Source organism: Jatropha curcas, chromosome 2 (assembly GCF_041381405.1).
Source record: "Jatropha curcas cultivar XTBG-Jc1 chromosome 2, XTBG_Jcur_1.0, whole genome shotgun sequence".
In the NCBI taxonomy this organism is placed as follows: Eukaryota; Viridiplantae; Streptophyta; class Magnoliopsida; order Malpighiales; family Euphorbiaceae; genus Jatropha; species Jatropha curcas.
In genome coordinates this window covers 1703850-1718834 of record NC_143152.1, presented here as the reverse complement: position 1 = coordinate 1718834, position 14985 = coordinate 1703850, and the positions used below count along the sequence as shown (strand labels likewise).

At 34.3% G+C, this 14985-nt stretch overlaps 1 protein-coding gene across 1 annotated transcript; it reads left to right on the top strand.

The window, feature by feature from the left end:
- Positions 1-306: 306 nt before the first annotated feature.
- On the top strand, positions 307-4110 carry LOC105642371 (mediator of RNA polymerase II transcription subunit 22a). Its single transcript, XM_089717335.1, has 4 exons — positions 307-555; positions 2379-2565; positions 3054-3119; positions 3623-4110. The coding sequence occupies exons 2-4, from the start codon at positions 2398-2400 to the stop codon at positions 3860-3862; spliced, it is 474 nt and encodes a 157-aa protein (XP_089573461.1). The 5' UTR covers positions 307-555; positions 2379-2397; the 3' UTR covers positions 3863-4110.
- The last annotated feature ends 10875 nt before the right edge of the window (positions 4111-14985 follow it).

Below are 14985 nucleotides of genomic sequence, written 5' to 3'. Positions count from 1 at the left end.
ATAGAAATTGGGATCAATAACTCATATTTTAGGAAATCTTTATCGGTTCTTTAGTTCATGCCTATTAGATGAGAAGTAAAATATTTCTCAATTTTATACTAATTAATTTAAATTGTAGTCTCCTTTTTTCCTAATAAATTTATTTTATTTTATCATTTTTTATAATTAATTCATTTTATTTTATCATTTTGTATAATTGAATTAAACCGTTATGAAATCAAACCCAAGAACCTAAAACCAAGGAACTAGAAAGTAGAAACTTCTAACTAAATCGAATCACAACCATTAGTTAAAAAGCTTGAATCGGACCAGATGTGACCCAAAAAATAAAACCCCACGCCTCTCCCCTCCTATCCTTTCTGGCCAAGCTGCCAATCGCCGAGCAACCGAACTCCTCCTCTGTTTCCGGCTAAAACTTGCTGCCAGAGCCACCAAGACCTTCCCTTCTTAGCTTAGCTTTGAGTTCCTCTATTCCTAGTCTTGCCGGGAGACAGAGAATCGAGGCAGTTTGATCTCCAGGAAATTCCTTGCCGTTTCTCGACTCCGCTTGACTAGGTGAGTTAGAAATCTTTCCTTTTAACGATACATTTTCCTTAAACAATTGCCAGCTTTTGTTCAAGAAATTGTTAAATTTTAAAACTAGTGATTCAAGACTACTGTTTATGTTTAAAATTTTGGGACTGGGCTACAATTAGCGATTATGTTATGAAAATAACAATGAATTTGAATTCCTTCTTCATTTCTTAGTAGTCACTGCACTTAGTTCAGAAATTTTTGTGAAATTATGAAAATTTAGGAATCCTCAGTTACTGTTCTTGCGATATAATTTCGGGTTGTTGCTAAATATAGATAGAATTGATACTATAAATGACTTCTCTACTAAGTAAAGGATCAAATTGATAAACATATTGTAAATATTAGCTAGAAATTTGAGAATTCCTTATGTTGGCAGCAGCCATGGAAGGGGACTGCGGCAACTTGAGTTAAAGCGACTAGATTTATTTCATATACGTACTAATTATTAACTCCTAGTCGAAATCCTATTAGATAAAGATTCAATCTGGAATTTTTTTTTTTTAAAAAAGAAAAACTGTCATGGTTTAAGTAGTTGAGATATGAAATAGTTAACGTAAGGGTGTATGCTTAAGCATAATTTTGATTTTAGCATATGAATGTAGTAGTGCTTAATTTAGAACTTGATATATATAAATAAGAAAGAGAGGGGGGGGGGGGGGTGTTGTTTCTACTTAAATTAAATGTAGATGATTGAAGTAAAACTGAATACCTGGTTCTTGGTTGTAAAATGTGATAAAATGATATTGGCTAAGGATAATCGTGTTTAGCATGAATGAAATAGAGGGTGGGAAATGGAGAAATAATTATTTTTGAAGAATCGACGGCGGATAGGATTCTTATTGAGATTGATTAGCCCGATGGATAGGCAATGTGCTTTTATATGTTGATTTCTGTGGATTTAACAAGTAGATAGTCCAGTTTTTAAGGGAGATTCTCCCCAATTTTTGACAGAACCTTAGAAACTTTAGTTGGAACTAGAAATTAGAATTCTGATTTTTGTGGGTGTGTGTGTGTGTATTGATTTATTTTCCTTTGACTTATTCCTATTCCTTCCTATAGATTGTCCAAATCCATAGTATTGCATTCATTGGCAACATTCTTAGGATTGGACTTGAATGAAAGGAGTTTAATATCTGAATTGTAATAGGGGAAACTACTAATTTGAGAGGACAAATTGAAGTCTAGGGCAAATGGGAATACATGGCATAGTCATTTGCAATCTGAGGAATTTTATTTCTTTCTTTTCTTAGAATTATATTTCTTTTGTTTTTCCAATTCATTCTGAGTGAACATCAATTGTAAATCTATTAATATCAGTCTTTCATCTGTTTCTGGTTCATTTAATGCATGTGTTTATTCCTCTTCTGTTCTCCTCTATTTGAGCTTTACTGTTTTTCGTTCTTTGAAGTTGTTCACTGCTTTTTCACAAATGTAGGATTTCATTTGTACCAAGAATGCAATTGTCCTTATGATCTGCCTACTAGCATTTTCACTATTGATTGAGTTGGGAAATGCTATGATGCATTCTTATGATCTGCCTATAACCATATAATTTGGACTCATGGTTCCCAATAAATAATTTATAGGCCAGAATATTAAATTGTTTTTAATTAACACGAAGAAAAGGGCTGTGCATTATTAATTTGTGCATTACCAAATTGTTGCTGGTTTTTGGTCTATCCAGTTTGGTTTATTTCTTTTTTAACTCTTATGGGCCTAAAGTTCTTTATAAATGAAACTTGATTTTATAAATGAAACTTGATTTTTCTTGTCTCCTTTTAACTTGATGGATTTTGGTCCAGAGTGGTATTTTGGGTGATAATGAATAAAGGTGGAGTAGCAGGAGCTGGGGTTGCTGGAGCAGGAAGTGGGCCAACAGCAGCAGCAGCTGCGGCAGCTGCACAGAAGCAGAAATCCTTGATGCAGCGGGTGGAAACAGATATTGCCAACATCGTTGACAATTTCACACACCTTGTCAATGTTGCTAGGGTATCCTTTTATTCTTTGCTTTTGTTTTTTTCTACCTAAACCTCTCTAATTGCTTCGTGACACTGTTAATTTCCTTTTCTTTTTCATTCCTTTGCTTATTTTGAACAAAGACATCTTCTCTTTTGTTTTTTGAATGAATTAATGTTGCTTTTGTACTGCTTCTTGCTAGGATATTTTAGTTTTCTATTACTGAAATCTTTTGATTCCGATCCATCTGTGCCTCCCTATCTTGTTTAATCTATGAATGATTCGTTCGTAATCATTGAGAAATGAGCTTAAATCAATTGTGGGCTCTTAATCTTGTATGCTTGTTAATGGGCACATTTCACTTGCTGACCTTAAATTGTAAAAAACGGCTTTATTTTTTGTGTGACTTAAGGTCCATTTGTTTTGCAGAAAATATTTTCCTGGGATTGAACGAGATGTTGCACTAGCATATAGGCATTTATATTGGTAAAATTTACATAAAAGCATGCTGTTGATTGCAGGTCAATGAGCTACCTGTTAGAAATTCACAAGAGGCTTTCATGATGGAAATGCGTGCGGCTAGAATGGTAGGAGCTCTCTCTCTCTCTCTCTCTCTCTCTCTCTCTCTCTCTATCTCTCTGATGCTTGTGTGCGCACACACCGGAAACAATGACAAACCATGTAGCATACTTGAATCTAATTGAGCATGTGCTTTTGCAATCTGGATGTAAATCTTTATCAAACTTGAAGTTTTATTTGATTGACCTTCATGAGATTTTTGTCGGATTTAAGAAAGTAAACATATTCGAGGATGTAAAGATGAACTTGGCATTACATAAAAAGCCTGTTGAGATATATGTCTAAATGCAGTGATGCATTGCTTTGTGGTTAATTTTCCTCTCATGTAAAAGTTTCATTTCGAGAGTAGTATTGTTGTTGATTGGAAGTTAAGGATTTACATCTTAAATTAATATGCATGTAAATTAGATTGTGGGTTGAAGACAAACTTTCTAAAACTACTATATTTATCATTCCTGAATACTTTCTACAGTTGTTAGGTTATTTGTCTTTAATGATTCTTCCAAAACAGGTTCAAGCAGCCGACTCTTTGCTCAAGTTGGTGTCAGAGCTTAAGCAGACTGCAATTTTTTCAGGGTTTGCATCTCTTAATGACCATGTAGACCAAAGAATAGTCGAGTTTAACCAACTAGCAGAAAAAACAGATGGTATGTTGGCTAGAATTGGGGAGGAGGCTGCCGCTAGCCTTAAAGATCTTGAATCTCACTACTATTCCTCTGCACAGAGAACAAGTCAAACCTTGCAACCTTGAAACTATGGGTCTCAATGCCTGAAAAGAGATAGATTGCTGCTCATCTACTGTCAAATCAGATTTTTTTTTTTTTTTTTTTTTTTTTTTTTTTTTTTTTTTTTTTTTTTTTTTTTTTGTCCATGTATAATTGTTACTGCAATTAGGTGTTTTCCAATCAGTTTTCTTCTGGCTAGGGAACTCCCATTCAGTTGACTGTATCATGTACCCAATTTTATAAGAAAATAGATATTCAAATTACTTTGTTTTCACCTACAAGTCTTTTATAAGCTCTCATGAGATTGTCAGAACTTCTTCAACTCAGCTTTTAAATGTTGTTTAAGGCTACTGAGATTGGTAGTCATTTGGAAGATTGTTTCTGTGATTTTAATTGAATAGTTCAATGCTTTCATAGAAATTGACTAATCAAATTTGCTTGTAAAGGATTATCTTCCCCCATTCCAAAATAAACTCTTACATTTACTGATGACGTATGAAGGTAAGCACCTGGTGAGGAGCTTTTGTGTTGGAAGATATGTTTTCTCCATTGTGAAAGGTTAGCAGAGCAGCACTTGTGAGCTTGTGAGCTATAGTTTTAGAGGTTCTTGTGGTTTTTGAACATTGGCTAGAACTTCCCAAAGGGGGCAGTTTATGGGGGCTTTGAGCTACAGTTGGGTTTACACTTGTCTTGGAGAAATATAATCTAATGAAAGATGCTCTTCGCTCTACATAATGAATTAATAATTCTCCGTTTTTCTATTTTATGTTCCCTATCACCCAGATTTGCAATAATAAAATCTTAGGGTTTGAGCAAAGTCTTTAAAGATCAAACCCGAGTCACCTCTCTCTTAGGTTCAACTCATAATTGGGACCAACAGGGGGTTTCATGGTTCGGGTGTGATGGTCATATGTAAAAAAATCAAATTAAACCAAAACCATGAAAAAAAGTACTCAAAGCTGAACCAAACATATAACGCAATTTGATTTGATTTGGTTCGATTTGGATAATATATATATATATATATATATATATATATATCACAAAGAATTTTAATTTGCATCAATTTGTAAACCTTAACAATAACAAGGATGGTCGTAGTCCTTCACATTAATGCCTCATTAACATTTGCATTTATACTCTTAAAAAAAAAAAAAATGCATTTGTTAAAATAATATTTTATTGCAAAAAACATAAAACATAAGAAATATGGGAGAATAAAAAATCTTTACGCTGTATAGCCGGAAAGAAATCATATCTCCTGATTATTTTATTATTTTATTTTATCAAATCACATAATTGTATTTATTAGTTTTTGTTCTTTTTCCCTTGTTTCTTTGCATGTGATTGTGAATATGAGAAACTTCTCACTTTAAACAAATATGTATGCAATTACAAAGTTTTTGCTTTCTTGTGTGTTTCTAAGTAGACGGTGTCCACTCATGAATTAGGTAAAGTGCACCTTCTGAAAATCATTGAAGCTTCGAGGGACAGTGACCCCCTTCTTGCCCCAACCCAACCATAATATCCACTCTTTTAAGAAGAAAAATCTAGCATCAGCTTCGTATCTTTTCTTTTGTTTTAAATGTCTTCACAAAATCTCTCTTTTTTCTTTTTCTTTAATCATGAAAATGGCTAAAGGACAGATGAATCAAATATATAAATTATATATCTCTCTAAATTATTATAATAGCTGACAATTCTAATGTGTAAAATCTAAATTCCGATTAATATCGAATATCGAATACCGGGTGGTTTAAAATATATATATATATATAGTAAATGTGCAACAAATTCAATTTTTTGGTAGGGGTTGGAGGGCAAATTGCCCACCTTACCCACATTACGTTTGTCTATATACGGCCAAACAATAATAAATATATTAACAATTTTATTTTGTATTTACAAAAAAGAGAATACTCAAATCACAAAAACATATACATGATATTCTTTACCTACCAAATCGAAACCAGATTATATTCTAAACAATGGAAATAATATAAAAAATAAACAGAATTCTTTTTTTATTTTTTTGGATTGAAAAAAAAAAAAAAAAACTCTTTATTTACCAAGGATTGTAAACAAATAAAGGAGTTAATTTCGCTGCGAAAAAGAGAAATGTGTTAATTATTTTTCATGTTTGATATCAGGAAAATTGTCAGAGAATGATGCAGTGAAAGTGTTTCCCTCCAGAAAGACATGCATGAACGAGAATGGAGACGCAATTTCATTTTGACACGTGTATAAGTGTGGGCTCCGGCCACGTTTAAAACGTGGGAAACGTGTGGGCTTCCCTTTGAAAATTCTATAGCTTCCGGCTATTTCGGTGGAGGAGGAAAGCAACCCCACACATTCTCCTATATCGCTGCTTTTGGTGCAGTGCATTTACTAATAATTTAATATCACCGCCGAATTTTTGACTCTCATGCAATTTGTGCGAAATTTCCTAAATAAATACATAAAATCTTTTAAGATAAATTTCACAAAATTTTATAAGATTAAATTAAATTTTATTACTTCATTTGTTCCAAAATATTTATCACATTTGAGAAAATAGTTTGAGAAAATAAGTTGTTCTAAAATACAAGTCACATTTGTGGTTTCGAGAAGTGATAAATATTTTTTTCCATGTTTACCCTTTTGTATATTACCAATAATTATTACTTCAATTTAATGATTTTCTTAGAGAATTAGTATTAAACTAAAGGTAGTATAATCATTTTTACTCAATAATTTATTGTGACTATACAAATTTAATGGTTTTCTTAAATGATCTAAAATTTCAAATGTAATCAATAAATGATTGAATTACTAAAAATGATGTATATTCTCATGAAAACTTTATCTGCAAGGTCAAAGTTTCGATATCTGTCATTGAGAGATTTGCACCTAATATCAATTCAGCCCGTGAAATATAAATATATACACTCAAAAATGAAAATAATACTAAGGCTATGTTCGACAATAACTTTTTAAATAGTTTTTTACGTTTTTTTTATAGTATTCAATAATGATAGTGTTATTTTTATAGTATTTTTAATATAATTTTTGTTAGGATTTTTTGTCACGACCCATTTCCGTGGGCCGGACCGGCACTAGGGCCCAGGTAAGCTTAAGGCCCCCGAGGCCCGTAGTAAGCCTGAAACACTAAAAATTTACTATCTCAATATAATATTAAACATTTAGTCCATATGATTATGAAAAATAAACCTCAAGATTTTATTAAATCTCGGCCCGAATTTATCGGCTACAACATTCCACAGTTCGGGCCTAATTAACAATGCATCACATTTACAATATGGATTCACATAATTATCTCGTCTATAATAATAAACGATTAAAAGTATACAAATCCTACAACTGCGGAGTCACTAACTGTTAGTATACATAGTAAAATAATTATGGATCTAGGAAAAATTGTTTATTGCCCTGCGCCGAAGAAACATAGCCTAAATCGGATTAAAGGAAAAACCTACTTCCTGAAAAATCAAACAAGACATGTGAGTTTTCTAAGGAGTAATAATTATTGCACAATACACACAGTCACACAAATGTGTACACATATTAATCTAGTCATCCGACTAGTTATATGCTCACGCAGCCAGTCACACAAATGGCATATCACCAGCACTCACAATCATAACATCTTCATATAATCACATCAAGTGGAAATTAGTCAGTGGCGCCACCTGAAACCCCAACGAGCCGTCCTCACACATGGCTCGCCCTCTCATACATGTGCACCAGGGAGCCGATCCCCCATACGGCCAACTGGTTTAATCCTCACTGACCAGTCCTCTCATTGTATTTCCATTCTCTCTTTTCTTTTCCATACCAACAGGAGGCAACCCGGTGGTCTCCATCCAATCTAGATCATCAAGTGCTCACAACAGGAGGCCACCCTGCGGGCTACAATCAAATCTAGATTATCAGGTGCGCAACAACAAGAAGCCATCCTGTGGTTTTCCACATAATCCATATCATCAGGTGCACACGGGGGCGCCGATCTCCCATTTTCTCGGCCGACGGTCAAATATCATATAATATTCGGATCCATATCACAAACCGTCCTCACAAACCCACGGTGGTCCACTTCATCCCAATTCCACACAAACAAAGCATAGCATTATCACAACACAATTAATCAAACATTGCAATCAAATGCAGACATATTAATCAATTAAACATCGTAATGCAATGCACAATTAAACATCCAAAATCAATGCAAATAAATAAATAAATAGTATTAACAATAATCAACAATAATAAAATAAATAACAATATTAACAATAATAATGAAAATAAATAAATAAATATGTAAATAATTAAATGAATAATAAAGATAGTAAATAATCAGAGCACTATATTTATTATATACCAAATTATAGAACTAATCTAAATAAACTTATTAATTATGTTGTTAAATAAAAATTTAGTCTAATTTTTATCAAAATTTCGGCAGCACCTCCCCTAAAAATTGAACTATCTACCTGCTCACATATCACAATATCATTATATCTTTATCAATCAATGCACACAGCCCATCCGTCGGGCAATCAATCAATTTAAAATCCCATCCTCCTTCCATAACAACAATATCAACACTCAACCAAAAATTTACAAACTAATTCTAATAATATCCATATAAGATCATTTATTAAGTCATTAATTAATTAAATTATTAGCTTTACGGTAACTAATTTGTTAAACAGCTAAAACATATTTTTAACCATCACTAATTATAACTACTACCTATTCAAATTCGATTTTTATATCAATATCGAAAATGGCTAGGCCTCCCAAATCTTAATTTATCAAATTTCGATTCTAACCGTTAACCAACTAAAATTCGCCTTACTTCTCTTATGCACAATCGGCTAGTTTTAAACTAATGGTTATCTAGTTAACTAATTAACTAATTCTAATTTATTCTTTCTCCTCAAATCACCTAATCATAATAATAATCATGTAATTTATTTGACAATGTTCTAAACTAATTTACAATTACATTATTCTAAAGTCCTAAACCAGTTAACAAATCATGTTCGCTATCCAAATACGCACACTAATCAATCTAATTTATTTACAAAAGACTATAAATGTTCATATATTTTTAAGTTAATCCAATAAGTTAATTTCTTGTTATTCAATTTAGTCTATTTAATAACTCAATTAAATTCATTAACCAATTAATTCTACATATATAAAAATTGAGAATTGAGTCTTAGAACGTACCCATTGGGAATCGGGCGACGATTCCATGATCAGCGCGAAGAGAAGAGGATTCTGTCTCTCGGGGCCTCACCGGAGTGCCGCCGGCCGGTCACCGGACCGCCACCGCCGACCGCCGTGCACGGTGGTCGGAAAATCGAACTTGCCTGAAACTGAGCACTCTTTACACCATTAGACTCGTTTTTCTGCCAGAAGTCCGATTCCGGCGTCGGTTGAGCGAGATCAGTTCCTCTCGTTGGTTGAAACGGCTCGCCAGGGCATAGAGTCGCCACCAACGTTGCTGCCAATCCATGGAAGAGAGTCGCACTCGCCTGAATCGCAAGCCGGAGAAGGAGGGAGTGAGATCAAGCGTGGTCTGTGGCGAACTCGATGGCGCTGAGTTATGGCGCTGCTGTCGTGATCGAAGGAAGAGGGAGGAGGGGCTGTTGCGATCGCAGCTTCCAGCGACAGCCTTTCGCGTTAGAGTTGAACGGAGAGGCGCTGTGACAAGACCGGACTTGCAGCGGCGAGGAGACATCGGCGAGAAGCTCAGGTGGCTGGATCCGGAAGGGAAGGGGAGGAGTCGCGCGCCTGGAGAAGAAGAAGGGAAAGAAAAGAAGGAAAAAGAAAAATCTAGGACATTCCGGTTTGATTCGGATCGGTTCGGTCCGATTTAGTGATTTGGTCTCATTTGTTTGGTTTGCAGGTTTTTTTTTTTTTTTTTTTTTATTTATTTATTTTTTTTTTCTCAAGCTGTTTGTGTGGTTTTCGAAAGGTCAATTTGGTTTTAAAGTCCAGTTCGATTTATTTTAATTATTTAGTTTGGTTCCATAATATTTTCTCCATTTACTCAATATTAATAATAAAAATATTAATAGTAACAATATTTGGTTTTAAGATAATTAATTCATACATATTCATAATAAGTTAAATTAAGGGGTTTCGTATTATTTCTCAAAAATTTTAATCATTCTCAAATCGACAATTCCGATGATGTATTTGGGCTTAGGCCCAACTCACAAACTTGGGCTCGAATTGAGATTGTTTGATATATATATAGCCCAAATAGTTGAAAGTCGATATTTTTGATTTATTAAAAATTCGAAAGTTTTCGAAAATAAAAATTCGGGGTGTTTCAATCTCCCCCCCTTAAGACAATTCGTCCTCGAATTGAAATCTAACAGGAGACGGTAAGAATGGATACATAGGGAATTCAAAGTCATAAGAAATTACTTCCATCACTAGGGAGATAGCTCAAGAGTGGATAATATGAACCGAGGAAAGAAAAATAGTCAGGTATTCTAATTGTAATTCTATCGCCAACCATCCTATTTAGTACCTCCTAGTTAAAACTTACAAGAACTTGAGTTCATTACCTAAATCTCCAATTACTATTTTCAGTCAGCTACTGAAATCTTTAGAAAATCTGTCTTTAAATAAAACTTTTACAATAAAACCGGATTTATCAAGAAGATGCATAATATATGTCATCTATTTTTCTTAAAATTATATAATTTCCTTTGAAGATTTAAATTTTCATTAAGCATTCCTTTATGAAAACCTAACATATAGTTTACAAATACAAAACGACTGAAATTTAATTTACTTATAATAATAAGATTTAACTCGTTTAATTTACATATATTATTACTAAAACTTTTCTTTAATCAAAAGTTCAGAAACCACTACTTTAATCCATAACTTTAAGAAAAAATCGTCTTGTAACTTTCATTGTCTATTAGTATCACAGGGCGACTTGGGCTCACTCTCTTAGTTCTACCTATATGTGTCTTGTTTTCCCTATAATATTCTTATTATAGATGGGTGCAATTATTAGATAGCTCATGATCTAATGACCTCACTGTACCGCCAGTTATCATGCCTCTATAAAGATTTTTAATGCTTTTAACTTAACTATCAATTTCGCTTTAACTTAATCTGTCAAGTTGCCCTAAAACTTATCAATAAAATTGATTTTCGTAATAACACCTTTTGCTAATTTACATTCCAGCTCTCTTAACTCTTTCTTTCTAATAACCCTCCTTTCCACCTATGTTGCTTATCAGTCCACTATGAAGATGGTAGAGTACTCTTATTAATTATTTCGTCTGTTAATTATCGTTAATCGTGATCCATCTAATCACCAACATTTCAATCTAAAACTTATTACTCACTCTCAATATACGCTTTCATCTAATACACAGCAATACTAATGTCTTAAGTCCTAACCTAATGCTATCCTTTCCATTTATTTTGCAACCTAGCTTCTAAACTAGAATTGTCTCCTCAAACCTTTCCAATGTTTATGTTCTTACTTAGCCACTAACTGTCTACTTTACTTAATATCATCATCACCACTTGTCTTATTCTTCTTTTCAAATCTTTCTAATTTTACTATCCTCATAATCATTTCATTTTATGATCTAATCCAATTGGCCCCGTGATATAAATAGACAACTTTTTAAAAATAATTTTCTATATGAATAATCAATTTCACATTATTTATCATAACACAATTTTGAATTCAAAATTAAAATGGGGTTTTAAATTTAAAATGTCAGGTAAATAAAATGAAAACAAAAATAAAAGGTTTATATTTTTTGAATAAACTCTAAAGAAATTCAGTAGCTGTGTTGAAAACTAGACACAAATTTCTAATTACCTCAAAGTTATTATTTATGTTCAGGAATCTACCATACCAATAAAAATCCTGCTTATTTTCTACACTATCCTACTCACTGACAGGAATAGAGTTCACATGAAAAGTGGTGTACTGGGTGATCAGGCCAATCCACCACCATCAGGTATTACTCTATTCCCTAGCCTAAGGGTTGATACCAACTCTAGCCCCTATAGGTATTGCGATGGATTTATCTTATTGTCTATTTTTCACTTCAAACCTCTAATTACTTCCTTCGTAATCATAGATCTACGCAATAAGTGTGGATTTTCCCACCTCATAGGGTCTAGTGCGTCCACCATCCCTAGGGAGGAAAGTCACAAAGTTTCCTTCCTTATGTTGGTTACGGCCGATCCCAACATAAAGAAATTTCCTATACTCCGCAGTTGTGTCCTAAAACCTTAACCTAAGCTCTGATACCAACTTTGTCACGATCCATTTCCGTGGGCCGGACCGGCACTAGGGCCCAGGTAAGCTTAAGGCCCCCGAGGCCCGTAGTAAGCCTGAAACACTAAAAATTTACTATCTCAATATAATATTAAACATTTAGTCCATATGATTATGAAAAATAAACCTCAAGATTTTATTAAATCTCGGCCCGAATTTATCGGCTACAACATTCCACAGTTCGGGCCTAATTAACAATGCATCACATTTACAATATGGATTCACATAATTATCTCGTCTATAATAATAAACGATTAAAAGTATACAAATCCTACAACTGCGGAGTCACTAACTGTTAGTATACATAGTAAAATAATTATGGATCTAGGAAAAATTGTTTATTGCCCTGCGCCGAAGAAACATAGCCTAAATCGGATTAAAGGAAAAACCTACTTCCTGAAAAATCAAACAAGACATGTGAGTTTTCTAAGGAGTAATAATTATTGCACAATACACACAGTCACACAAATGTGTACACATATTAATCTAGTCATCCGACTAGTTATATGCTCACGCAGCCAGTCACACAAATGGCATATCACCAGCACTCACAATCATAACATCTTCATATAATCACATCAAGTGGAAATTAGTCAGTGGCGCCACCTGAAACCCCAACGAGCCGTCCTCACACATGGCTCGCCCTCTCATACATGTGCACCAGGGAGCCGATCCCCCATACGGCCAACTGGTTTAATCCTCACTGACCAGTCCTCTCATTGTATTTCCATTCTCTCTTTTCTTTTCCATACCAACAGGAGGCAACCCGGTGGTCTCCATCCAATCTAGATCATCAAGTGCTCACAACAGGAGGCCACCCTGCGGGCTACAATCAAATCTAGATTATCAGGTGCGCAACAACAAGAAGCCATCCTGTGGTTTTCCACATAATCCATATCATCAGGTGCACACGGGGGCGCCGATCTCCCATTTTCTCGGCCGACGGTCAAATATCATATAATATTCGGATCCATATCACAAACCGTCCTCACAAACCCACGGTGGTCCACTTCATCCCAATTCCACACAAACAAAGCATAGCATTATCACAACACAATTAATCAAACATTGCAATCAAATGCAGACATATTAATCAATTAAACATCGTAATGCAATGCACAATTAAACATCCAAAATCAATGCAAATAAATAAATAAATAGTATTAACAATAATCAACAATAATAAAATAAATAACAATATTAACAATAATAATGAAAATAAATAAATAAATATGTAAATAATTAAATGAATAATAAAGATAGTAAATAATCAGAGCACTATATTTATTATATACCAAATTATAGAACTAATCTAAATAAACTTATTAATTATGTTGTTAAATAAAAATTTAGTCTAATTTTTATCAAAATTTCGGCAGCACCTCCCCTAAAAATTGAACTATCTACCTGCTCACATATCACAATATCATTATATCTTTATCAATCAATGCACACAGCCCATCCGTCGGGCAATCAATCAATTTAAAATCCCATCCTCCTTCCATAACAACAATATCAACACTCAACCAAAAATTTACAAACTAATTCTAATAATATCCATATAAGATCATTTATTAAGTCATTAATTAATTAAATTATTAGCTTTACGGTAACTAATTTGTTAAACAGCTAAAACATATTTTTAACCATCACTAATTATAACTACTACCTATTCAAATTCGATTTTTATATCAATATCGAAAATGGCTAGGCCTCCCAAATCTTAATTTATCAAATTTCGATTCTAACCGTTAACCAACTAAAATTCGCCTTACTTCTCTTATGCACAATCGGCTAGTTTTAAACTAATGGTTATCTAGTTAACTAATTAACTAATTCTAATTTATTCTTTCTCCTCAAATCACCTAATCATAATAATAATCATGTAATTTATTTGACAATGTTCTAAACTAATTTACAATTACATTATTCTAAAGTCCTAAACCAGTTAACAAATCATGTTCGCTATCCAAATACGCACACTAATCAATCTAATTTATTTACAAAAGACTATAAATGTTCATATATTTTTAAGTTAATCCAATAAGTTAATTTCTTGTTATTCAATTTAGTCTATTTAATAACTCAATTAAATTCATTAACCAATTAATTCTACATATATAAAAATTGAGAATTGAGTCTTAGAACGTACCCATTGGGAATCGGGCGACGATTCCATGATCAGCGCGAAGAGAAGAGGATTCTGTCTCTCGGGGCCTCACCGGAGTGCCGCCGGCCGGTCACCGGACCGCCACCGCCGACCGCCGTGCACGGTGGTCGGAAAATCGAACTTGCCTGAAACTGAGCACTCTTTACACCATTAGACTCGTTTTTCTGCCAGAAGTCCGATTCCGGCGTCGGTTGAGCGAGATCAGTTCCTCTCGTTGGTTGAAACGGCTCGCCAGGGCATAGAGTCGCCACCAACGTTGCTGCCAATCCATGGAAGAGAGTCGCACTCGCCTGAATCGCAAGCCGGAGAAGGAGGGAGTGAGATCAAGCGTGGTCTGTGGCGAACTCGATGGCGCTGAGTTATGGCGCTGCTGTCGTGATCGAAGGAAGAGGGAGGAGGGGCTGTTGCGATCGCAGCTTCCAGCGACAGCCTTTCGCGTTAGAGTTGAACGGAGAGGCGCTGTGACAAGACCGGACTTGCAGCGGCGAGGAGACATCGGCGAGAAGCTCAGGTGGCTGGATCCGGAAGGGAAGGGGAGGAGTCGCGCGCCTGGAGAAGAAGAAGGGAAAGAAAAGAAGGAAAAAGAAAAATCTAGGACATTCCGGTTTGATTCGGATCGGTTCGGTCCGATTTAGTGATTT